The 27,507-nt window shown below is 40.6% G+C and overlaps 1 protein-coding gene across 8 annotated transcripts in view; it reads right to left on the bottom strand.

Moving 5' to 3' along the window:
• Positions 1 to 8,944: 8,944 nt before the first annotated feature.
• The window catches only part of CAGE1 (cancer antigen 1), a 55,465-nt gene continuing 36,902 nt past the window's right edge, over positions 8,945 to 27,507 (bottom strand). For 7 of the 8 annotated variants that reach the window (XM_042937963.1, XM_042937964.1, XM_042937965.1 and 4 more), the window contains 3 exons: positions 13,765 to 13,833; positions 11,303 to 11,342; positions 9,941 to 10,054 (listed from right to left, as the gene is read on the bottom strand). In XM_042937963.1, coding sequence (XP_042793897.1) covers positions 9,959 to 10,054; positions 11,303 to 11,342; positions 13,765 to 13,833 — 205 coding nt within the window. In that variant the 3' untranslated portion in view covers positions 9,941 to 9,958. Of the gene's footprint in view, positions 9,757 to 9,940; positions 10,055 to 11,302; positions 11,343 to 13,764; positions 13,834 to 27,507 lie in introns of those variants that run through there. The other variant, XM_042937966.1, reaches the window with a different exon arrangement.

Raw genomic sequence — 27,507 nt, 5'->3', positions numbered from 1 at the left:
CAAGGGCCCTCGCCACGCCCCCTCTTCTGGCCCAGGAACGCCGCCAACGTGGCTGCTTGGCTCGGAAAGGGGGGGAGCACGGGCAGCCCCAGGAGTCACGTGACGGATTGCCGGCGGCCTCTGATGTTCCCGAGAAAGTCCGCCTCCCGCGTTAGACGCGGGCTGGCCACCAGTGGTTTGTTGCTCGCTCCGCCCTGCTTGTCCGTTGGTCCCAATTAATTAGCGTCGCAAGTAGTTACTTCGTTTGAGTGACGTTCCGCCTGGTGCCCAGCGCGCGATAGTCTTCGTATAATTTTAAATTACAGTGCTACAAGGAACATGAAGTGCCCGTATGTGGCACTGAAAAGCAGAAATATGTTCTGTAATATGTAATTGTTAAAAAAAAACCCAAAAAGCATTAAAATATACACTGAAAGATCTTGCCCCCTATCTGCCCACAACCTCATCTATGGTTAAATAGTGACAGTTCTTAAATTCTTTTTTTTTTTTTTTTTGACAGTTCTTAAATTCTTACTTGACATTCCAGAATTATAAATCACCTACAACAGTGCCTGGCATATGGTAAACATTTGGTAAATATAAAATAGAGGCAGCAATGGCTGTTCAGTGTCCTTCAGTTTCCTCATCTAGTTGGGTTGTTACCAATAATCTGGTATTTCATGCAATTAAACAATGTGAATATGAAGTATTACTGGATTGAATCCGTGTGAGATGTCCTATAGATGATGAAACAAGTTAACCTTTATTGCCTGCTTATTATTTCCAATCACTATTTCCTAGAGCTGTGCTTTCATTATAATCTCAGTAATCTCTAAAAATCCCTATGAGCTGGATATTATTCACTGAGAAGAAAACTGAGACACAGAAGGGTTAGTAATTTACCCAGAGCTTAAAGGCTGGTCAAAGGCAGATGCAAGATTTGAACCTGGCAGGCTGAGTCCAGATTCCTGCTCCATGGCCTAGGACCATCTGCTGTTCTGCTCCTGCATTGGCTCTGCTCAAGGCCTCTTTGCCCTGGGGCCCCTGTAAAAGCAGTTTGTGGCTGCTGTTGCCATTAATTCTGTCTACTAAAATCACAGCCTGACTGTGCTGAGCTCAAGCAGCTCAGCCCCACTCCACTCCACCAGGCCACCAGTGCCACTGCCGCCACTGCTGTTAGAAAGAAAATCACAGGCCCAAAATGGCATCATTTAGGCCAAAACACCAAATCTGGACTTGATATGCTACTTAATTGCGGTGTCAACTTCCCCCAGAAATAGAGTCATAACCAGTCAGTCACGAATTTTCTGATCAGCATCAATGAGGCATCTAGTCACATGGGCCCTTTTCTGTCTCCCAAAAGAAGGTAAGGTAATCAACCTAATAAGACACCCTGTTCTTCCCCCTAAGGGCAGGTGACCAGGCCTGAAACAACCCTTTCTTTTCTTTTGCTAATAACTTCTGGCCCCACCCTCCTTCCTATAAAAACCTTCCCTTTTGTACGACTCCTTGGAGCTACCCTCTACTTGCTAGGGGAAATGCTGCCCAATTCACGAGTCGCTTAAAAGAGCCAGTTAGATCTTCACATTTACTTGGTTCAATTTTGTTTTTTTAACATGGCTAAGGCACCTGGCAGAAGTGAGGCACTTCCTGAGAGGGCATTCTCCCACTCTGCTGCTGCCTCCATTTCTGTGCTCGGTTGCCAAAGCTGCCACTCTGCCAACGCCACCAAGGCCACTGTCAACACTTTGTGGCTGAACCTTGCGAGTACTCTACTGGTGCGGGAAGACTCTCCTTCCCAACCGTGAGGCAGCTTCTGTTCCCTGAGTTTCAAATCAGGCCTTTTCTGAGTTACTGATGTGTGACAGGTTTCTGACAAACAATCCTATTTAACTTGCTGCTCTCTCCTTGTACCAGAATGAATCCAATGTGAGTCGTGTAACAAAGTATAGGCATTATGTTCAGTACTCAAAATCACCTCTTGTCTCCTCACTGGACCAAGGATGTCTCACTGACTCTCATTTCCCTTCAGAGGACTGATTTCCCATGGGGAGGATTCTCATTACAACTCAAACGAGATTCCTAGTAGGTCTGTCTCCAGTTCTCAGACGTGTTTAGACAGTAGCCTGAACCGGTGAGGATAATCTAGTTCAGTCTTAAACTAGGACTGCCACACCAGGTATTAAATGATTACTAATTGATTTTATTTGTGACTTGAACTTCAGGCAGCCAGCTACCTAATACTCATCAGAGACAAAGTGTGCCTATCCTGGAAGTGACTTATATGCAGAATTTAGGAAAAATAAAAACATACAAACAGAAAACAAAGAAACCTATGTGACTGCCCAGTTGGTATTAAAATAAAAAGTAGTTGGGGTGCCTGAGTTGAGCATCCAACTCTTGGTTTCCGTTCAGGTTATAGTCTCACAGTTTGTGAGTTCCAGCCCCGCCTTGGACTCCAAGCTACGGGTGCGGAGCCTGCTTGGAATTCTCTGTCTCCCTCTCTCTGCCCCTCCCCTGCGAGTTCTCTAGATCTCTCAAAATAAATAAATAAACATCAAAAATAAAAAGTAGTTGCCTGTGGATCAGGGAAGTAAAATACTTACCCTGATCTTGGTGCTTACAAATCCTGTGTTATGATCTACATTCTCCCAATAATAAGCAGATTTCCCATAGTGCCCACCCAGAGCTCTCCCCCTTAGCTGGTTCCAATCCTTGATTTATGGAATTAAGAATCTATCTCCTAATTTAAGGGCACCTGGCTGGGTCAGTCAGTAGAGCATGTGTGACTCTTGATCTTGGGATGGTGAGTTTGAGCCCCATATTGGGTACTGAGATTACTTTAAAAATCTTAATTTTAAAAAAAAACAAAGAAAGAAAGAAAGTATCTACTAATTTATTTAGGTCTTTCCAAATATTTCCCCACATTCTCTTTTTCTCTCACCTCTGCACCTATCTGTCTGAAGATACTCATTTTCCAGGAATATACCACATCCTGGTTATTCTCTTCCTACAGCTCAGGCAGATCCACAGTTGAATTTCTCCTTTGGTCATTGTATTCCCTTAGAATTTGCAAAAGCAGAGCCTTCTCTTCCTCTGATTACTTAAGTGTTCCTTCAGCCTCTTTGGCAAATGGGCTCATTAAGCACCAGTTTTTGTTCTGTGTTATTATTTCTCCAGGTTACCACATCGCTGAGGAACTTCCTCATGTCCCTTAAACTCTTGCTCAGCTGTTACCTTGAGGGCTTACCTTCATCTCCTAATTTAAAATCGCAACCCTCCAGCCTTCCCTCCCCCTCTCCCCCACTGCCTATTTCCTTCTCTCTATTCTTCACTCACAGTGCTTACTACCTTCAACACAATATATAGTTTATTATGTGTCTTGTCTTTAAACATCTTGAGGCCAGGGATCAGTGTGCCTAGGCGTCACGGTTACAGAAGAGTACACTCTGTGATAACACAGAAAATATTTGTTGAATTTGTTATATTGTTACCATTGACATCTGTTCTCCACAAATTTGCAACTGAAGTTTAATCGTAGGCTTAACAGGAAATGAAAAAACATCAAGCAAAAAAAATGGTGTGTTCATTACATGCAAGCAAAGACTTCACCTAGCAAGGGCTAAAGAAAAGAATTGGGCTTTTTGTGCTATACTTTACCTCTGAAAGAAATTCCTTATGAAAAGGGGACATGACAGGAAAAAGAAACAGAAAATAAGGAAAGCTTTCGTAGGAGTTGTGGCTCTGGGGCACCTGGGTGGCTCAGTTAGTTAAGCGTCTGACTTCGGCTCAGGTCGTGATCTCACAGTTTGTGGGTTTGAGCCCCACATCGGGCTCTGTGCTGACAGCCAGAGCCTGAAGCCTGCTTCAGATTCTGTGTCTGCCCCTCTCTCTGCCCTTCCCCTGCTCATGCTCTCTCTCAAAAATAAACATTTAAAATACACACACACACACACACACACACACACACACACACACACACACAAGGAAGTCATGGCTCTCTAAGCTCTCCTAACTTAGGAGGAGGTCCTACATTCTCTACCGGCTGCTCTTCCCATCTGGTTCTCTTTCTGCACAATTCACAGACCTCCCCAGCTCATATTGCCTTGAAAAGAATGGACAGACAAAAGCACAATCACCTGATCATTGTCCACAAGCCCTCCACTTATGTCCTTCTGTACACCTAGGCTCTGCCCTCCTTTCTGTTACAACAAAAATATTTATAGGCCCACCAAGGGCATCCACCATTTGTGGTGCGCATCCTATCCCCTGCTCAAAAATGTGTATTTCAAAGATAGCCCTCTCTTTTCTACCTCATAATACATTTCTACTTCTCCAATCCATTGCTCCCATGAACATACAAACATACGGTAATATCGCCCAAGTTAAAAAACAAAACTCGGGGCGCCTGGGTGGCTCAGTCGGTTAAGCGTCCGACTTTGGCTCAGGTCACGATCTCACAGTCTGTGAATTCAAGCCCCGCATCGGGCTCTGGGCTGATGGCTCAGAGCCTGGAGCCTGCTTCCGATTCTGTGTCTCCCTCTCTCTCTGCCCCTCCCCCGTCCATGCTCTGTCTCTCTCTGTCTCAAAAATAAATAAAAACGTTAAAAAAAAAAATTAAAAAAAAACAAAACTCCCCGTGGCCCCTGTTCCCCTTCAGCAACAGCCTCATTTCCCTGCTTTCTGACACAGTAAAACTTCACTAGCTCACCTTTCAACTTTCTTCTCCACCTATTCCAACTGGGCTTTTTCTTTTCAACAGTAAAACATCTCCATCTTGCTAAACCCCAAAGTCCTCATCTGAGCCCCGTTCCCCGCTTCTTTCACACTTGTTTCTCTAGACTCAGTGACAACCTTGCTCTCCTAGTTCTCTTTCCACCTCACCGGCCCCTCCTCCTCTGCCTGGCTCCTAAACGTAAGCCTGTTGGGATGGATCTACTATGTAAGGCTGGAAGACTCACCAGCTCACATTCTGGGAGAGGGCCTGGAGGACACTCCATCTACCAAAGCAATGAGGAATGCAGAGGCAAAAAGGGTTCCAGCCTCACTGAGGCCAGTGGTGGGTTGTCCTCTGTAGCCCAGGCTGAGGGTAAAGGATGCTGTTACAGAACTGGGCTGATAGCAATGAGGATGAGTGGATGAGAACAAAGACCAGATGGCACCCCTTAACCATCCAACAGGGTGGGCTCAGTTATCACCGTCACCATGAGCTGCAAAGTCTGATAGGGAGAGGACTGGAGAACGAGCAGGAGGAGTAACCTGGAGAGAGCCACTGCAATGGTTAATAAGATACATGGGCACTCAACTTAGTGTTAATTTATACAATTAAAGAAATCAAGAAAGATCGGGAGGGTGTTGAGGGCAGTCACCCAGGAAAAAGTCATGGTCCCCTCCTCAGCTGCGCCTGAGCTGGTTCTCAATTCCAGAACCCAGTAACTGCAGAGAAGCCAGGGTACTATGATGGGGAGTCCTGAAACCCCACAATAGTTGCCATTCAGTTGTGAATCCCCCATCCTTCTTCAAAGGACGGACATTTACTCACAGTAATCATGCATTGAGGAAAGGGGAACACCAGGCCTTTGGAGGATTCTTGGACACAAGGTCTGAACTGATGTTATATCCAGGATCTAACATGCCAACATGGCCCCCTTTTAGAGTAGGAGTATAAAGGAGCCAGGTAATAAATGGAGTCTCATCCTGGGTCCAGCCAACAGTGGATCCTTCAGGTTATCAGACCCACCATATATGGTCCCTGAAAGTACAGATGGAATGGACATACTTGGTGGTTGGTTACATTGGTTCCTTGGGGAGCTATCAAGAGTATTAAGAGTGTGAAGGGCTCAGTGGAAGCTTCTCAAGCTGCCACTACTACTCTCCTTCCCAATGGAGATAGTAAATTAAAAGCACACCCACATCCCAAGGGAATAGTAGAAGTGTGTGCCACTCTCATAGGGTGGTGGTCTCCATCAAATTCCAATTTAATTTGCCAGCTGGCCCCTACAAGAACTAGATGGGTCATGGCAGATGACAGTGAAATACCAAGAAAGTAACCAAGTAGCAGCCTTAATGCCTCATGTTCAGACACAGCAGCTGATCACAGTTTGTCGTACTAACCCTTCTCTTGTATGTTTCCCAAGAACAAGACTGACCAGAATCCTGAAGAAATTGGGGGTGAAAGCAGTGATTGGCTGCCAGTAGGCTAGAGGAGATTTGGGGTGTGTGAGATGGAAATATTCTAAAACTAGATTGTGGGGATTATTGCATGACTATACATTTACTTTGTAAAATCACTGAGTTCTACACTTAAAATAGGTGTCTTTTACAGTATGTAGATCATCCCTCAATAAAGGGAAGAGTATATTAAAAAGATGTATTAGTTGTAGTAATTCCTCATGTATTTATGTACTGTAGTTTTTATACCTATTTGTGAGATAGAAGAAAATATATACACTGGTCTCTGCCCCAGTTCCTGTCATAGAGCACCTAAAACTTTTGTCAATTCCTAAGTGAGAACAGCATTAGGGGCATCTTTTGTTCTAACGAGGCAACTCTGTGAGCTCTGGATGGCTCCTGGCTGGGGGCTGGTCACTAGAAAGACCAGACCATGATTAGGAGGTTGGAATTTTCAGCTCTACTGTCTATTTTCCAGAAAGAGGAAAAGGATTGGACATGGATTTAATGATAAGTCATGGCTACATGAGGACACCTCCATAAAAATCCCAAAAGGATAGGATTCAATGAATTTCTCAGTTGATGAATACCTCCAAATACCAGGAAGGGAACACACCCCAACTCCATGGGGACAGAGCACTCAGGATCCTCCCAAGACCTCATCCTGTGTAACTCTTAGTCTGGTTTTTCATCTGTATCCTTTTATAAACTGTTAAAGGTAAGTGTTTCCCTAAGTTCTGTGAGGTGCTCTAGCAAATTAATCAAACCTGAGGAGGGGTTTGTCGGAACCTCTGATTTATAGCTGGTCATCACCTGGACTAGTGATAGGCATCTGCTGTGGAGTGAGGGCAGTCTTGTGGGACTGAGCCCTTACCCTGTGGAGTCTGATGCTACCTCCAGGTGGGGAGTGTCAGAATTGATTTAAATTGTAGGACACCCAGCGGATGTCACAGAGAATTGCTGTCGGATGCTTGGTGTGTGGAAAAAACACCACACATCTGGTGTCAGAGTGTTGTGTGGTAGTAGCATCAGAGTAAAGGAGAGACATGGGAGAGAGGGAACTGACTTCTTCCTAGACCCTATTCTCCGAGTACCAAAGGTCTCTGATAGGGATGTTAAAATCCTCTAGTCCAAATGGAAGTGGAATTCATCTGTAGAGTGGTTGTGCTGTGAAATCACAGAAATTCTCTTCTCAGAACATCTTTGTTGACCTTGGCCCCATTTATTAGAAGGACCCTCAAGTGTACATTAGTGCCATTGAATTTTTCACCATATCGTGCTCACTGGAATTTCTTAAAAACTATGTTCTAATTGTTCTTCATGCAAGGTTGGCCTTGCTAAATACGGGAGGATCTATGTTCAGTTTCACAAAGTACCCCAGAGGTACAATTATGAATTCATACTGACTCCTAGAGTCCTTTGTAAATATTTCAGAGTGGAGCTTCCGGAATTACATATGCTACTTGCTCATACCCAGCGTTTTATTTCTATAGGCAAGTGTCACAATCTTTTATTATTTTATTATTTTTAAAACGTTTATTTATTTTTGAGAGAGAGAGAGAGTGAGCAAGTGTGCATGACGGGGGCTGGGGGCGGGGGGCGGGCAGAGAGAGGGCGACACAGAATTGGAAGCAGGCTCTAGGCTCTGAGCTGTCAGCAAAGAGCCCAACGTGGGGTTCAAACCATGAACTGTGAGATCATGACCTGAGCCGAAGTCGGACGCTCAACTGACTGAGCCACCCAGGTGCCCCTAACAGGTACTTCTGATTATAGCATCACCCACCATCAACCTACCCTTTACATCACTTTTAAGGTGATCTTTCAAAATGCATATATGACCACATCATTCCTCTACTTTAAAGCTTTTGGAGCTTGAGATTTCATAAGGATAAAGTTCAGATTTTTTGGCCAGGCATACAATGCTATTCATGACCATCTTCGCCTCCTGCCATATGAAGAATGTGGGTTTTAGACATGACTTGTGGTTCATGGGATGTAATAGAGCCTATCATGCCTCTGTGCTTTGACTGTGCTGTTGTTTTCCCCTTCTATCTGTCTGGGGACTGTCCAGTCAGGGACAGATCTGGCTCAGGTGTACTGAATTTCCCTGACATAGTCCTGGGTCATTTCATCTATGCTTCTAGCGTACCCTGGACAGTTACACCTGCACCCCACTCTAGAACAGTGTATCTATCTTCTTTGGATTATGTAGTCCTTCCTTGCCTGATTTTTCTTTGTGTCCTTGGCATCTAACATAGAGGCTGTCACACAGTTTATTGAAAGTCACTAAATGTTTTTTGAAAGAAGTACAGGCTTAGACTCAGCATCCTTCAGTCATGCACCAGAGGAGGCACATTCATTTTGAGACAACCTGCAGGTAAAATATCATAAATGTCTAATAACATACATGGCAAATGTGGTGCTTAGGCACACGCTCCTGTTTGCAGACAGCCTGTTAATCCCTCCTTTCCAAAAGTTTCATCACAATCATGTACAGATTGCAGAACTGCATTAGCCATCTTTATGTTAATATTTGTCTTTCTCCTGTCATGTTTTTGATTTTCCCTGGAGAGGATCCTCCAGGGAAACAATATCTCTTTTTAAAACTGGAATCATTTCCAAAACTTTCAATGCTTAATTTTCTGAAACACAACACTGTCACAGCTGCATTTTTCTGTGCATTTCTCATCATTTGTCTTAAATGGTATTGCAACTTTTTGAATTTGAGAAGTTAAAATTTCTGTTTCAAAATTCACATAAGATCTGTCTTACAGAATTCCTCAGCAAAAATAACAACAATAATAATAGCTTTTATTTATTCAGCGCTTCCTTCAAGTGCAGATATATATTCTCCATATATTCTTCTCTTGTACTTACCTGAGTAATTTCAGTGCAAAACTAATTTCAGCAAGCTAAAATAATTTCTCCCTTCCAATAGTTGATTCAACAGCTACATCTCCATCCTGGTTCTGGGATTTAGCAAGAGGATAATATGCATGTAGGCACATTTGTTTTTCTGTTTTATCTCACAAAATCAGCTGTCTCTGGTTCCTTTGTTTAAATTCAGAACTAATTCCTCAAAACTATGTTAAAGTAGAAATTATGAGTTAGGTCTCAAAGGACCAGTCCTCCCCTTTCATCTGTGTTTTAATTCCAAAGGATTTCAGAATTAGTGTCTTAAAATTTGGTTGGTAGTAGGAAGAGCTTGCCTGCCGGAAGAGAAAAACGATGTCCTACAGGCAGAAACAAAAAGTTGGAATGAGATACATTACTGTTTTATGTGTCCTTAAAGGCTTGATAATATGGAAGTGATATTGTGTGAATGAAAATAGACATTTGCAAAAGAAGCCACTTGTTCCTCTGTTTATGTTAAAGTAAATATGTTTTGTCATTCACAGGAATAAATTAGAAGAAAAGTAATCACAATTTTTAGGATGTATAATTTCATCATTTATACAGATTTTAATGTATCATTTGTACGATTGATCTGGTTACTATACTTAGTAATGACTGTGCTCCTGGACTGGTTGACGAAAATGATTAATGTTTAATCTTCAATCCCATTTAATTTAAATAATTTCTATTTCCTTCTAAAATATCTGGCATCTAAAAATGAAAGGAAAAAAATGTATCAAGTTTTTAGGAAACACAGGCATTCAGTGACAGGACAGCTGATTCTTGATTACATATGGCATTCTTAATTATATATACAATTCTTACTGCATAAACAGCTAATTCTTATATACATATGGAAAAGTAGTACAGCCTGTAGATGGATAAACTTCACAGATAACACCACTACTATATTTTAATAAATAATTTTTTGTTTCAACCTTTTTCTCATTAAGGAACATGGCAAGGAACAAGGGTGGTTGAGTTTCATCTTCCTTGGTTTGGTTGCCAGCTGGCAGAATGAAGAAAAAGGAATAGAAACAAGAATGTAAATATTTCATAAAATGACTTACCAGCACAGTATAACTAAGAACTGGTAGGTAGTATTAAGGTATTCTCATAACTCCACTATTAGAACAGCTGGGTCTCAGTGGAGCATATACAGACATGCCCTTGACTGTACCCCTCTTCCACAAAGCTATATCACAAATAGGCCACAGGTTTTCATGAATACATACCCTTGGCTTGGGGTAGGACAAGGGCACCAGTGGCTACATCTTATATTAGGAATTACTCCACCATGGGTAGCATTGGTCCTGGGTCCTGAGTCTGCCTAACACCCCCTCCTATTTAGTACCTATTAGGGGATAGGTGCTGGGGGATACCAAAATGAATATGAGACAATCCCTGCACTAAAAGGGTTCTAGTCAAGTTAAGGGATGTGCAAGTAGAGAACAGTAATGAAATGTTGCAGGTGCTGTTTTATCAAAGGGGACAGTGTGGGCACGTGGTAGGAAGCCAGTCAGTTGCATGTGGGAGACAGGGCAGGAGAGGCTTTATACAGGAGATGGAGCTTGAACTGGTCTGTAAGTCTGTGAGGTGGGAACTGAAGTAAGAGGAGAAAAGGAATTGAGAGAGAACATTCCTGGCAGGGGAAGATGCATGGGCCATACCAGGAAGGCATAAAAATAACAGCATGTTTGGAAAATGGCAAGTGGTTAGATGTGGTTTGGTGTATGATGACAAAGAGGAAGCAGTGAATGAGAAAGCTGGATAGGAGGGTGAGGGCCAGATCATAGAGGACCTTACATGCTGCGCTAGGGAGCTCGATTTGATCCAGAATGCAAGTGGGAACCACTGAGGGGTTTTATGTAGGGAAGGGGCATCATCCTTTTTGCTTCTGAAAGATGACTCTCTGTCTACTCTGTGGAGGATGGAAGGAAGGGGTGCCAAGCTGGAGGCAGAAACAAGTAGGAGATGACTGTCATAGGCCAGATGAGAAATGATGAGGGCCTGACATGTGGCAGTGGCTGTAGGGATGCAGTGAAGAGGATGAATACAAGGAAAATTTCAGAAGGAAGGTTCCCAGTTACAGGATGTATGATGATCAGAGGTCAAAGAGGCCTCATCTGAGGACAGAAAGGAAAGCGACACTGAACATTACTAAAATGTAACTTTAGGAACTCCTATTTAATCTTGTGCTACGGTCAAATTACATGGAAACAGAATATTCTTTATAGTGATCATCAGTATTACCTACCACGGTCAAGGACTTTGGATGATATTCTAATCTTCTTGGTCTGTAGGAGATAGAGAATAACGTTAAAAAAAAAAAAAGTGGCGGGCTAAAATAGAGACCCTAGTGAACAAGTATGCCATTATTTAATATGTTCTTGCCTTCACTTTCAAGGAGAAATTGCCATTTAGGATAGAACTATGAGCACCTAAAAGATTCAGAGAAAGCTTTTCAGTGTGTAATATATGGATCAGTCTCATTGCAATTAAATAAAAATATTGAGCCACAGTCTTGTGTTTTAACATTCTCATGGACTTCTTTAGGATAAGATTCTGGCTCTTGAAAATGATAGAGAACTAGAAGCAAAAAAAAAAAAAAAAAAAAGACATCTGAAACTATTAACGTGCTCGCTTTTATCTCCGAATTTCCCACTCTTTCCACTACTGAAGACAGTCAGTGACAGGAGCACCACAATTCTGAGGCAGTGCAGAGGTAATCTAAAGTGTGTTCCCCGTGCTGAGGGGAAGCTTCAAGGACGGTGGTGGCTGAAGGCTCCTGTAAGTCTCCAGTTTTCTAAGAAACAGCCTTGACCAGCCGGAAAGGGCTCTTCTACTTCAGCTCACCCCCTGACTTCAAAGGCCATTCGAAGTTTACACAAATGGGCCTCAAACCAACTGTGAAAATAGGCTAAATAAACAACTAGCTGTACTAGTGAAATCTGTAAATTTATATGCAAATTTTCTTATTTTAAAATAAGGATGGGAAAAACATTCCACAGTTTCTGACAGCAATTCAGAGAAGATTCATATTCAGTTTAAATTAGCAACTATAGGGCATCTGTAATATGCCAGGCATCAGATTGTATTCTTTCATATTAGGGGGAAAAAATCATAGTTAACCTATCACTTTGCAAATAGTAGGATAATCTGCTAAGGGGTTTTAATTCTCAAAACATAGTTGTATTGCAAATGGTATGCTGAACATTCGTGACTCATGACATAGTCAAAACTCAACTTTAATATCTGCTTCCCATTTCTGCTTTAGACTTTCTTCACTCAAGAAAGCTTTTCCTTTGCCATTGGCTAAATATGCAGCAGGCCCAGTGATGTCGTTGGCTAACTCTAAGGTGAGGTCAGTCCTCACTGTGGGGCACGAACACAATCTCAATTCAGTAAGCAGAATGTCCGGTCTTGCATATTAATCCTTTAATCTTCATTCAAAAGTAGGACTTCTCCTCCCCCTTGCCAAGCTAAGGCATGTAGTTGGGAGCACCACCTGCCATTGGGGGTCAATTTCTGCTCCCTCTTCACTCACCATCTCCCCCATTTGCAGGAGGAGGGAGGAGAAGTAAGGTGCTGGGACATTTTTACTTGGTATGGTGACTTCAGTCTCTGGGCTTGTAGTGGCTAAGCTGACTGCGTCTGTGGAGCTTGCCACTGCTAGGGACCTCTGTCCTGCAGTTCCCTTGACCAAGGCCAATGCATCTCCCTTCTGGTGGTCACCTGATACTCCATCAGCCTCTAAAAATCTGGCATTCCCTTCTGGCCTCTTGGTGCTGGTAGCCTTCCAGGCAGCTTTGGGCAGAGCCCAAGATAACTCAACTCTCTCCTGTCTGGTTCTTAAGAAACTATCACACACATCTTTTGTCCTGCTGATGAGCTCAGAGAGAACAGGCCACCCCATCACAGCCCCTCTTTGGATCTGCCACAGCTTGCTTTAGTTATCTCAGGCATGGTGTGTCACTGGCGTTGTTTCCCAACTTTTAGGGCATGCATATCAAAGCTCTCAAGTTGATCTTCTGGAAACCCCCACACCAGGCTTTAAGCAAAAGAGGTAGAATTACTCGGGGGCAATGGGAGCTCATGATATGATGGATTCAAAGAAATTTCTTTTCCAGTCTTCCCCACTCTCCACAGTTTTTATACATTGGATCTGGTCAAGAGATAGGAGTCCTGAAAGCAGTTCTTTGCAATTTCCTTCAGAAACTCTGCACATGGGGAAACTCACTCTCACTTTGAGAACTGATAACTGTTTTTTTAGCACCTCAGGGACTAGGCCGTGAGGAATCCCATTTTAATATCCTGCTATGGTCTTAATCAACCCCATAGGGCTTGTGCATATACCTTGTAGCATCAAAATTACAGAAATAATGTATGTATTATAAGATTTAATATTAGTGTAAGAAAATCTGGTCATAAGATATATATGTAAGCTGTTTTGGTGTAGACAAAATATTAGCTCATATCTTTATATAATCTTCCTTAGAGGTGATTGTAAGTTCCATGAGGGCAGGTATTCTGGCTTTCCAATTCAAGTTCTACAAAAAACATTTATCTACCAACTATTTTATGCCAGGCAAAATACCAAGCACTTGCATATAGTGTATCTTAAATTAAGAAAAGGAAAAAAAAAAGTTTTTTAAATGTATTATTCATTAGACTTATGTTTTAAAGACATTATTATTTAGAAACAAAGAGAAAACTTACCTTGATTTTCTTGCTTTCTTTCTGGGCCTCCTAATTAAATCTTCCAGATGTTTATTTCTCTTTTCTAAACTGAAGGAAGAAACAATTGGATTTTATGACTAAAACTGACTTTTCTAAACTAATATTTTGTTGGACTCACTGGGGGATTTGAGACGATAAGTGTAAGTGGTGATCTAGCTTCCTGTATATCATCCATCCACCTCACCGTATGAGAATTTGGGATTCTTTCCTAGCAACTCAAATTATTTAATTAATTTCTTCCTTTATAGGTTCCAGTAGTGAAGAAGGAAAGTAGATAGTAGTAAACCTATAAAGTGACAGACGTTCTATTCATTTACACAGACAGTGAGAGAACTGATCCCTTTGCTCGAGGAAACTCAACATGATCCTGGGAATAACATGTTAAAAACACAGCCCCTGGGGGCGCCTGGATGGTTCAGTCGATTGAGAGATTGAGCGTCTGACTTTGGCTCGGGTCATGATCTTGTAGTTTGTGGGTTTAAGCCCTGCATCGGGCTCACTGCTGTCAGTGCAGAGCCCTCTTCAGATCTTCTGCCCCGCTGTCTCTCTGACCTTCCCCTTCTTGTGCTCTCTCTCTCAAAAATAAACAAACATTCAAAAGAAAAATATTTTTAAAAGCACAACCCTTGAGCTGTGAACTGCTTTAACATGGGGAAAATGTGTAATAGTGTCGTAGGAAGGATCACAGCACGCAGGTGGCCTGTTAGAGATTTACTTGTGTTCTACTTTTATGGCTTTTAGCAAGAGAGGTACAAGCAGGTTCCCTTCTTGCCTTTAGGAGGGCAAATTCAATTAAAGTAGTCTCTTCCCAAACTCCCTTTCCCATCCAGGGACAGTTTATTAGTTTCCTGTGGCTGCTGCAGCAAATGACTACAAAGCTGGAGGCTTGAAAAACACACCTTTATTCTCCCACGGTTCAGGAGGTCAGAAGTCTGAAATCAGATACACTGGGCTAAAGTCAGAGTGTCAGCAAGGATGTGCTCCCTCCAGGGGCTCAGAAAGAGCCTTCTTTGCCTTGCCTTTTCCCTCTCTCTGGCCTCTGTCCTAATTCCTTGGCTCCTGGTTCCTCGGCACATGGCCTTTACTCTTCCTGCTGCTTGATCACATTGCCATCTTCTGTCATCAAACTTCACTCTCTCTGCCTCCCTCTTGTAACAACAATTGGGACTGCATTTAGGGCTCACCCGAATAATGCAGGGTAATCTCACCATCTCAAGATCCTTCATTTAATCACACCTGCAAAGCCTCTTTTGCCATACGAGGGCACATTCACAAGTTCCAGAAAATGGGATTTGGATGTCTTTGGGAAGCTGTTTTTCAGACTACTATGGAGAGTAAACAGATCTGTGGAGGATAGGAAATTCTCTTGCAGAAGTCATTACCTCAAATGCCTATGGAAGAGTCAAGCAAGTATGTGAACTGAGTAAAGCCAGCTAAGTGGGGATTTGGACAAACCAGAGAGCATTTGCCCCTATTGTAGAGGTCACTTTTAAGTAACAGACTTGAGCCATGAAAACTTGATCAAGGCAAAAGGGCCCACAGTGACCCCAACCTCCTGGCTGAATACAGACCCGGCCCATCAGGCAGCCTACCTCAAAATATCCATAAGCCCTAGCTGACCAATGGGTTACTTACAGCCAGGCACAGTTCCAAAAAAGGGAAAATTCCATTGGTCACCATACCACCTCACCTTCCCTCTTTAAATACAGTCCCCACCCACTGCCTTGTGGCAGACAGTCTCTCCTCTGCTGTCCTGCCCACTGCTCCCTTCGGTGTATTCAATAAACTTCTATCTCCTTTGTTCTGCCTCATGTGAATTCTTTCATTGCCCAGGCCACTGGCTTCCACTCAGTCTGGTCGCCCCACATTTGGGGGCCCCCATCTGATTGGGAGGGAATCATACCCATTCCCTGCCTAAAGGACAAAGTTGCTACTTGGCTGATGTTGCCTGATGTTGCCATGTGGGAATGTTGCACTAATGATGTTAGATCTTAATTTTAAAGAAGAGATGGAAATCTAAATCTTTACAGGAAATCTTCCTTTTTAAATATTAGCAATATTTCAAAAATACTTTAAACATTAGATGGACCAAACAAAACACATCTGCCTTGGGATATGCCTCATGGGGTGTCATTCTGAAACCTCTGCATTATTGTCCAGAGATATCAGGCTTTTGTTTTCAAAGATTAAAGGGGAGATGTTGTCCATCCAGGAGGGGATGAAAATATTAAATAGGTCCTCTGTTTACAAACAGCTTGAGTCTGTCATGCTTCATTATTAGAGAAAATGCCATGGAATAAATCTTTGTCTTTCTAGAGCTCACAAACAACAGCCCAAGTCGTGGAGGAAAAGGATACTCAAGGAGAGAGACTAAAGGGGCTGAGTAGGTTAAGCGTCTGACTTCAGCTCAGGTCATGATCTCACGGTTTGTGGGTTTGAGCCCTGCATTCAGCTCTCTGCTGACACCTGGAACCTACTTCGGATTCTGTGTCTCCCTCTCTCTCTGCCCCTCCCCTGCTCATGCTCATGCTCATGCTCTGTCTCTCTGTCTCAAAAATAAACATTAAAAACAATTTTTTTTTAGGATTTAAAAAAAAAGTAAAAAAGGAGAGAGAGTGAAAAGTTCTTCTAAGCGTGCTGCAAGCACCAATGTAACGTACTTATACACAGTGCTCCTGTGCATAGAGCTGAGGACAAAAAGTCACAACCTAAGGCCAGGTAGGTGGAGTCATTGGTTTCCATGGGGGAAGTGATATCCTCCCTTGAAGGACACTGGCAGCTCATGCAGAAAGCCAAGCAAGCAGAGCAGCACCATCCAGCAGAATGAAAGTGCTAACTGGACCAAGCCAACAGATGGCATGATGTCCCTGCCTGGGAGTGGAAGTCAGACTTACCCATTGTAAAGTCTGTGTTAGCACTGGCGTTTGTTCTTTGTTTTTTAAACATCTTTATTAATGTATAACTGACATATAATGAACTGCACAAATTTAACATGCAGTTTGATGTTTGACATATATATTCACCCAGAGAACAATAATCACAATGAACATAGTGAACATATCCATCATCTTCAAAATTTTGCTCATGTACTTGTGTAATCCCTCACTCCCATTCCTCCTTGCCCCCAAGTCCCCAGACAACCACTGACCTGCTTTCTCTCACTATGGATTACTTTCCATCACCTAGAATTTTATATAATGGAATCTTACATTCAGTCCAATTATTTTGACATTGATCCATGTTGTTGCCATGTACCAAGAGTCCATTCATTTTCTCTTTTTTTTTAATCACTGAGTAGTATTCTACTGTGTGGCTATTCTACAATTTATCATTTTACCATTTGAGGGACATATGGGTTGTTTTCAGCTCTGGGCTATTACAAATAAAGCTGGCATGCACAGTCATCTTTGTGTGTACACAAGTCTAGAAATACAAAGACTTATTCCATGGCATTTTCTCTAATAATGAAGCATGATAAACTCAAGTTGTTTGTAAACAGGGGGCCTATTTAATATTGGCATCTCCTCCTCATTTGGATCAACACATAGGAGTGCTGAATCATACAGTAGTGTCTGTGTAACTTTGGAAGAAGCTGCCAGACTGCTTCTAAAGTGGCTTGTGTCATATTCCATTCCCACCGGGATGGTCTGAGCTGGTCAGCTGCTCCACATCCTTGCCAATACTTTGTAGAGTCAGTCTTTGAAAACTTCCAGTAGTTGTGTAGAGTTATTCATTGTGGTTTTGTCTTTTAATGATGCTGAGTATCTTTCCATGTGCTTCTTCATCATCCATATATCTTCTTGGTGAAGTATCTGTTCAAATATTTGCCATTTTAATTGGGTTGTTTTCTTACTACTGAGTTTTGAGATTTGTTATATATTCTGGATAAAAGTTCTCTATCAGATATGACTTGCAAATGTGTTCTTTCAGACTGTGGCTTGTCTTTTCATTCCTCTATCTGTCTCCTGAAGAGCAGAAGCTTAATTTTTTTTTTGTTTCATTGAGACACAATGACACATACATAGCACTATGTAAGTTTAAGGTGTACAGCATAATGACTTGATTTATACATACTGTGAAATGATTACCACATGTTGCAGACTATGAGCCTGGAGTTCTCTCTTGTCCAGCAAGACAGTGGATGCAGAATTGAATATGTGAGAGGCTAATGTCTGGGAGGAGACAAGAGCCCCAAACAGGGGTTTCGTCTCCGTATTTGAGTTCACAAGATATTACCCACATGGTGAACGTGGAGAAAACAAGATATTACCCATGTGGCGAATGTGAAGAAAACAAGATCTTACACACATGGTGAATGGAAGAAAACAATCAGATAGTAATCATTAACTTTGTGTAAGCAAAGGATCTTGAGGGCAAGTGGAGTTTGTGATCAAAGTACAATAGTATATTGGTGTCAGAATGGAAAGTACTCATGATCCCATTACAATATCTCACTACCTAATCTCGAGTGCTTTTGCCCCGTGGTGGTGGCTTTCCACCCTAAACTTTTTTCTAACCCATTTATGTAAGTAGAACCTATTTCCCCACAACCACAATAAGTTTAGTCAACATCCATCATCTCATATCAATACATGAAAAATAAAGAGAAAATAGGGGCAACTGGGTGGCACAGTTGGTAAAGTGTCTGACTCCTGATCTGGGCTCAAGTCCTGATCTCATGGTTGTGAGATAGAGCCCTGCGTCAAGCCCCATCTTGGGCTCTGTGCTGGGTGTGGAGCCTACTTAAGATTTTCTCTCTCTCTCCCTCTGCCCCTCTCCCATTCTCTGGCATGTATGCTGTTTCTCTCTTTCAGATTAAATAAACTTTTAAAAAAGAGTAAAAGTTTTTTTCCTGTGATGAAAATATTATAATTTACTCTTAGGGACTTTAAAATATACCATACAGCAATGTTCAACTATAGTCATCATGTTTTACATTTCATCCCAAGTACTTACATATCTTATAACTGGAAATTTGTACCTTTTGACTACCTCCACCTAATTCTCATGCCTCCTCACATCCCCCACCACTGTTAATTACAAATCTGATCTCTTTTTCTATGGGTTTGGGTTTTCTTTTATTTTGTTTTTCAGATTTCACATATAAGTGATATCACATAGTATTTGTCTTTTTCTGACTTATTTCACTTAGCATAATGCCCTCAAGTTTCATCCATGTTGTTGCAAATGGCAGGATTTTCTTCTTGTTTATTACTGAATAGTATTCTTCTGTGTGTGTGTGTGTGTGTGTGTGTGCATGTGTGTGTACATAACACATTTTCTTTATCCATTCATTCATCTATGGACACTTAGATTGCTTCCATACCTTAACTATTGTAAATAATGCTGCAATAAACATAAAGATACATATATCTTTTTGAGTGTTTTCATTTTCTTTGGATAAACACCAGGACATGGAATTTGTAGATCATGTGGTAGTTCTATTTTTAATATTTTGAGGAACCTCTACACTGTTTTCTATAGTGGATGCACCAATTTATATTCCCACCAACAGTGCATAAGTGTTCCTTTTCTCTATCTCCTTGCTAACACCTGTTATCTCTTGTCTTTTTGATGATAGCCATTGTAACAGGTATGAAGGCATATCTCATTGTGGTTTTGATTTTGCATTTCCCTGATGATTAGTAATGTTGAGCATGCTTTCCTGTACCTGTTGGCCATTTGAATATCTTCTTTGGAAAAATGCCTATTCAGGTCCTTTGCTCATTTTAAACTTGGATTGTTTGTTTTCCTGTTATTAAGTTGTATGAGTTCTCTACATATTTTAGATTTTAACCCCTTATAAGGTATATGATTTACAAATATTTCTACCATTTTGCAGGTTGCCTTTTCATTTTGTTATTTCTTTTATCATGCGGAGTTTTTAGTGTGCTGTAGTCCCACTTCTTTATTTTTTTTATTTTGTTGCCTGTGCTTTAGGTGTCACATCCAAAAAAATCAAGACTCATGTCAAGGAGCTTTTTGTTTTTAATTTTTTTTAATGTTTTATTTATTTTTGAAAGAGTGCAAGAGGGGGAGGGACAGAGAGAGAGAGGGAGACAGAGGATCCAAAGTGGGCTCCGTGCTGACAGCAGTGAGCCTGATGTGGGGCTCCAACTCACAAACTGTGAGATCATGACCTGAGCCGAAATTGGACGCTTAACCGACTGAGCCACCCAGGCGTCCCTGTCCAGGAGCTTTTTAAGCTATCTTTTTTCTTAGGAGTTTCATGGTTCTCAGTCTTTCATTTATGTCTTTAATCCATTTCAAGTTCTTTTTTTGAATGGTGGAAAGGAGTGTTCTAGTTTATTCTTTTACATGTGAATATCCAATTTCTAAGCACCATTTATTGAAGAGACTGTCTTTTCTCCATTAAATATTCTTGGCTCCTTTATCAAATATTAGTTGACTGTAAATGTGTGAGTTTATTTCTGGGCCCTTGGTCCTGTTCCATTGGTCTATGTGTCTGTTTTTATTCCAGTACCATGTTGTTTTGGTTACTATCACTTTATAAATATAGCTTGAAATCAGAAAGTGTGATGTCTCCTGCTTTGTTTTTCTTTCTCAACATTTGCTTTAGGCTATTCAGGGTCTTTTGTGATTCTACATAACTTTTAGGATTTTTTTTTTCCTAAGAAATTTTTAATTTTGAGGAAATCCAATTATCAAATTTTATTAAAAAAAATTTTTTTAATGTTTATTTATTCTTGAGAGAGACAGACAGACAGAGCATGAGTGAGGGAGGGGCAGAGAGATAGGGAGACACAGAATTGGAAGCAGACTCCAGGCTGTGAGCTGTCAGCACAGAGCCCGATGTGGGGCTCAAACTCACAAGCCACGAGATCATGACCTGAGCTAAAGTTGGACGCTTAACCGACTGAGCCACCTAGGTGCCCCTCAAATTTTCTTTAATGGATTTAGTGTCTTTTCTAAATCATTGCCTAACCTAAGGTTAGAGGCATTTTCTTCTATATTTCTTCTAGAAGTTTTATAGTTTTAGCTCTTAAATTTAGATCTAATATGCATTTTGAATTTTTTCTGGCTGTAGTACAAGGTATAAATTAAAGTTTTTCTGTTTTTTCTTAAGTTTTTTTAAATTTATTTTTGAGAGAGAGAAAGAGACAGAGAGGGGCAAAGACAGAGAAAGACACAGAATCGGAAGCAGGCTCCAGGCTCTGAGCTGTCAGCACAGAGCCCGACATGGGGCTCAAACCCACAAACTATGAGATCATGACCTGAGTTGAAGCAGGACGTTTAACCCATTGAGCCACCTAAGCGCCCCAAAGTTTTTCTTTTTAAACAAATGAATATCCAAGTATTTCAGCACCATATGTGTCAAAACAATCTTTTCTCTACTTCATCACGTCTGCACCTTTATGAGACATCAGTCACCCATATATGTGTGGGTTTGTATCTAGATTCCATATTCTGTTCCATTGATCTTTTTTCCTATTTTAACATCAATGCCACACTGTTTTGATTATTGTAGCTTCACAGAAAGTCTTAAAATCAGGTTTTCCCCCAATTTTGTCCTTCTTTCTCAAAGTTCTTTTGACCATTCTGTGGCCCTTTGAATTTCCATACGAATTTTATTTATCTTTTTAAACTTTTTTTAATATTTATTTATTTTTGAGAGAGAGACACACACACAGCATGAGCGGGGGAGGGGCAGAGAGAGAGGGAGGGGATCTGTGCTATCAGCACAGAGCCCCATGCAGGGCTTGAACTCAAACCAAAGTCAAGAGTTGGACACTTAATGGACTGTACCACCAGGTGCCCTGGTTTTTTTTTTTTTTTTTAATTATTAAAGCTTTCTACTCATTACTCCATGAATATTTTATTGCACTCCACTTACTTATGTATTCTTTAATCTTCCAATAAAGACAAAAATTTCTTTCAAAAGTTCATGCACATTTTTTGTAGGGAACTTTTGTTTGCTATTATATATAGACTTTAAAATTTTATTTAGTTTATTTACAGTGTAAAGAAATTAAATTGACTTTAGAAGTTTTTCATGATTGTCAATTTTGCTAAAGTCATTTGTAAATATCAATAATTCATCTGTAGATTATTTTGGGCTTTCTGGGTAGGCAAGTATATCATTGGAAAATAATGACAATTTTGTTACTTTTATACTAATATTCACAATTTCAATTTCTTTCTCTCTTCTTAGGACGCTGGTGGGGACTGCCAGCATATTACTACATAGAATTGTCAACAACAATGGGTTTATTTATCTTGTTCCTGATATTCAGATGAAAGAAATACTTACAGTGTTTCAACTGATTATTATATTGGCTTTGGGTTTTGGGAGGGCATGGGATGGGAACATACCCTTAATCAAAAAGTAGAAGATTCCTGGGGTGCCTGGGTGGCTCAGTCGATTGAGCGGCCAGCTGTTGGTTTTGGCTCAGGTCATGATCTTGTGGTTTTGTGAGTTTGAGCCCCGTGTAGGGCTCTGCACTGGCAGCACAAAGCCTGCTTGGGATTCTCTGTCTTCTCTCTCTCTGACCCTCCCCCACTCATGCTGTCTCTGTCTCCCTCAAAATAAATAAAAATAAACTTAAAAAAAAAGTACAAGATTCCCTTATTTGTATTTTTGTCATGAGCTGTACAAAAATATTTTTAATGTATACTGCTGTAGAATTTCTGAGCCTATTTAAATGCTATTTTCTCCTTTAATCAGTTAATGTGGTGGATTTTATTAATAGAGTTTTTAATGTTTCATTGCTGTAATAAATTCAATTTGCTCAGGAAGCATTGTTGTTCTTTTCATTGCTGGATTCAGTTTGTTTATTTTTGTTGAGAAGTTTTGTATCTATGTTTATGATGAAATTAATTTATCATTTATGCTTCTCAGGCTGTCCTTGTTTGCTTTTAATATTTTTTCTATAAACTCTCCATTTCATCTAATTTTTCAAAATCATTGGTATAAAGTTTTTATTATAATATCTCCTTAATTAATCTCTGCTGCACCTGCTGTCATTTCTCTGTTTTCATTTCATTTTGAAGTTTCTAGCAATAAAGTCTTATTGTCAAGAAATGATCTATGTTTTTGTCTGAAGTTTTTGTATCTTATCTGCATTTCTTCAAGAGTTCAAGTGGATAAAACATTCTAGGTTGGCAGTGACTCTTATCAGCACTTCACAGACAGTATTCCACTCTCTTCTGGCTTTTGTTGTTGCTATCCACAGGACAGAGGTCAGTCAAGCTGGTTTGCATTTGCAGATAAGGTCATTTCTCTTAAGCCTGGTTTTAAGATCCCCTCTTCCTATCTAGTGTTCTTTAATTTTACAACAACATTTCTAGGTCTTGGTTTCTTTACATTATCCTGTTCTGAAAAATCCTCCATAGTTTATTCTCCACCATTCCATTCTCTTTTTCTGAAATTCCAGGTAGTTTGGATCTTATTCCTCTGAGCAGTTTCACTTGACCTTTATTTCATATGTGTTTGTGTAATACAGTGTATGCGTTTTTTTCTCTTCTAACTCACTTATTCTTTCTTATTCAGTGACCAGTCTACTGTCTATCCTGTTCATTGAGCATGTATTATGTATGTATGTATTTCTGTGATACAGAGGGACTGGAAGAAGGGTCACATTAGATAGTGTGGTCATAGAAGGTCTCGGAGGAGGTGACATTTGAACAGAGACTATAGGTTGAGAAGGGCAAAATGTCAGGTCAGGGGAAAACATTCTAGGCAGAAGAAAGAGCAAGTGTGAATGCCCTGAGACAGACATGTCTTGCCAAGTTCTAGCAACTACAAGGAATAGGTAAGGAGAGACCAAGATGAGGTGGGAGAAAGAGCATGAGGTAAAAAAATTCAGGGTTTTAGCAGCTGTAGTGGAGAGTTTGCATTTATATTAAGGGTGAGGGGAGGCTCTTCAAGGGTTTAATGCACTTTGAAATAGTGCTATCTAATTTGTGGCTTTTAAAATAATTTTTAGAGAGATATAATTGACATAAAACTTCATTTTAGTTTCAGATGTTCAGCATAATGCTTTAATATTTGTATATATTGTGAAATGATCACCACAATAAGTCTAGCTGCCATCTGTTACCATATAGAGTTACAAAATTTTTTTCTTGTGATGAGAAATTTTAAGATTTACCCTCTTGGCAACTTCCAAATATGCAACATGGTATTATTAACTACAGTCACCATGCTGTACATGACACCCCCATGACTTATTTTATAACTGGAAGTTTGTACCTTTTGACCCCCTTTACCCATTTCACCGCCCCCCCAACCCCCTACCTGTGACAACCACTAATCTGTTCTCTGTATCTATGAGCTTGTTTTGTTTTAGTTTTTAGATTCCACATATAAGTGAGATCATATGGTATTTGTCTTTCTCTGACTTATTTCATTTAGCATTTCAAGGTCCATCCATGTTGTCACAAATGGTAGAATTTCTTCCTTTTTATGGCTGAATAATATTCCATTGCATATGTACATCACATTTTCTTTTTCTTTTCAGCCATCAATGGATACTTCAGTTGTTTCCATACCTTGACTATTGTAAATAATGCTGCAGTGATTTTCATTTTCTTCAGATAAATACCTAGAAGTAGAATTGCTGGATCATATGGTAGTGGTATCTTTAATTTTTTGAGGAACCTCCGTACTGCTTTCCACAGTGGCTGCACCAGTTTACATTCCCACCGATAGTGCATGAGAGTTGCCTTTCTTTCACATCTTAGCCAATACTTGTTATTTCTAGTCTTGTTAATAGCCATTCTAACAGGTGTGAGGTGATTTCTCCTTGTGGTTCTGATTTGTATGATGATTAGTGACATGAGCATCTTTTCATGTAACTGTTGGCCATCTGTATGTTAAACCAGGATATTTAAAAAATTTTTGCTTATGTTTATTTATTTGGGGGGGGAGGGGCAGAGAGAGAGGGAGAGACAGAATCCAAAGCAGGCTCCAGGTTCTGAACTGTCAGCACAGAGCCTGATGTGGGGCTCGAACCCATGAAACATGAGATCATGACCTGAGCCTAACAACCAACTGAGCCACCCAGGCACCTCTGAACTGGGATATTTTTGTGAGAGGATCTACCTCTCACCAAGATGTTGTCATAGATGTGATGGGGAGGAGGGTACAGAGAACAAGTCTAAAATTCCATAGAAAACTGTCCCTGAACCAGGAATATATGGAGCGGTACTTTTATACCTGAAACTGATCTGGCCACAGGTATTACAGGGAGAGCAGTGTTCCGGAGACAGATGCTTGGTTACTTGAATCTCTGTAGCATTACGGAAAAGCTGCCTTACTCAGACTGGGAAGACAGTGAATATACCTCTGAGGAAAGGGCACTTGGGTAGAGATTTTAAGAACAGTAGGAGATAACTGAGGTGCAGGTAGCCTTAGCTTTCCAGGTGGAACAGCCTATGCTAAAGTTATGAGGCCAAAGGGAATGTGATGCATTCGAGAAGCTATAACGTCTCCAGTGTGGCTGAAGGCAATGCAGGGAGTGTGGAGATGAGACTGGAGAGGCAGGCAAAAACCACATTGTGAAGAAAATTTTAGGTCATGTTAAGGATTTTTCTTTTATCTAAAAGTGGTGGAAGAAATCACTAAAAGTGTTTTAAGAGGCATGATCAGATTGATTTATATTTCAGAAAGATTACTCTGGCTGCATGCGCAAAATGGATCTCACCAAGTTCCTTCTTTTATTTAGTCTTTTAGAAAAATCAAGTGTCATTAACGGCTTTTATAAGCAAGCAGCTGTTTCTAAAATTCAAGGCATGTAAATTGAAAACTTACAGTATATCCAGTGAAAATATTTAAAGATACTTCAAACACTGCTAAATTTTAACAGAATAGCACCACCTTAAAGAAACATTGCTCTAATGATGTATTTGATAATTTTTGATGTAGCATACACCTTTTAAAAAGATCAAAACTAGGGCATCTGGGTGGCTCAGTCAGTTAAGCATCCAACTTCTGCTCAGGTCATGATCTCACATGAGTTCACCAGAATATCTGTTGTCAGTGCAGAGCCTGCTTCGGTTCCTGTCTCCCTCTCTCTCTGTCCCTCCCCAGCTTGTGCTTTCTTTCTGTCTCAAAAATAAATAAAAGCATCAAAAAATATTTTTAAAGATCAAAGCTAATTCATGATAATTTAAAAAAACTGCTTTCATGAATGTAAGAGACTACATTTGATTTAAAAAATGATGATTCTTATCACTTAAAGCAAATCAACTCACATGATATCTGGCAGTGGTTCTTGAACTGTCCAGACATTAGAATCACCTGGACAGCTTTTGAAATACACTGATGCCCAGAACCCACTTGTTATTTTAGTTTACTGCATCTGGGAGTAGAGTCTGAGCACTGTGATATTTTTAAAAAGCATTCAAGGGAATTTTAATGAGCATCCACAGTTGACAACCATTTTAGTAAAATTTATAGAACCCAGATGTCAAATCTCTTCTTTTTATTTTTTATTTATTTATTTTTTTAAATGTTTATTTATTTCTGAGACAGAGAGAGACAGAGCATGAATGGGGGAGGGGCAGAGAGAGAAGGAGACACAGAATCCTATGCAGGCTCCAGGCTCTGAGCTGTCAGCACAGAGCGTGACGCGGGGCTTGAACTCACAGACCGTGAGATCATGACCTGAGCCGAGGTCGGATGCTCAACTGACTGAGCCACCCAGGCACCCCAAATCTCTTCTCTTAAAAAAAATTTTTTTAAGTTTATTTATTTTGAGAGAGAGCAAGCGGGGTAGGGGCAGAGGCAGAGGGGAGAGACAGAGAATCCCAAGCAGGCTTCACATTGTCAGTGAAGAGTGTGGGGCTTGAACTCATCAACTGTGAGATCATGACCTAAGCTGAGATCAAGAATCAGATGCTTAACTGACTAAGCCACCCAGGTGCCCCTCAAATCTCTTCTTGGCCACAAAGTGGATCAGTCACTTTTCTGAAATGTAAGTTCAAAAAAATTTGAATTTTAAAAATGACTGCGGCAAAGAAATGTGGCCAGAGTGATGGTTTGATATTGGTTTAGAAATATTAGGTTATTTGTTATTTCTATATTTCATGAGTCCATGATGTTTGAACATTGGCTGAGTTTTCTTGGTTACAAGCTAAGGAGGAGTCTTATTTTACTTGTCTTCAGTGTATAATTAACACTCCTTTCCTCTTTCAAATTTAAAATTTGTCAATGTCAGTCTGAAAAATGGGAAAATTGTTTTAACATTCATTCTGCTTAGATACAATAATAAGAAACAAAAACAAACTTCCCAAGGTACAAATACCCGAACTGCCTTTGTTAGTTATCTTGTGGTGAGTTAGCCCTATAGAAAGTTCACATGTGGGGTGTGCCTTCTATGTAAGAATGTGCCTTCTATGTTCCTTCTATGTAAGACCTTTTGCTTAAGCTTAGTGATAGCCAGCACAGTATAAATGAAATTGGGGGAAGGATGAAGAAACAGCATATGAGAAATGAAGATAATAAGTGAAAAAAATTGCAGAATTTTATTTATTTATTTATAAATGTTTATTTACTTTTGAGAGAGAGAGACAGCGCACATGAGTGAGCAGGGGACAGGCAGAGAGACAGACACAGAATTTGAACAGGCTCCAGGCTCTGAGCTGTCAGCACAGAGCCTGATGTGAGGCTTGAACTCACAGACTGTGAGATCATGACCTGAGCCAAAGTCAGACGCTTAACTGACTGAGCCACCCAGGTGCACCTTATTTTTTATTTTT

The sequence above is a fragment of the Panthera leo genome, chromosome B2 (genome assembly GCF_018350215.1).
Source record: "Panthera leo isolate Ple1 chromosome B2, P.leo_Ple1_pat1.1, whole genome shotgun sequence".
NCBI lineage: Eukaryota > Metazoa > Chordata > Mammalia > Carnivora > Felidae > Panthera > Panthera leo.
The sequence above is the reverse complement of the archived record's forward strand: the minus strand, read 5'-3'. Positions and strand labels throughout refer to the sequence as shown.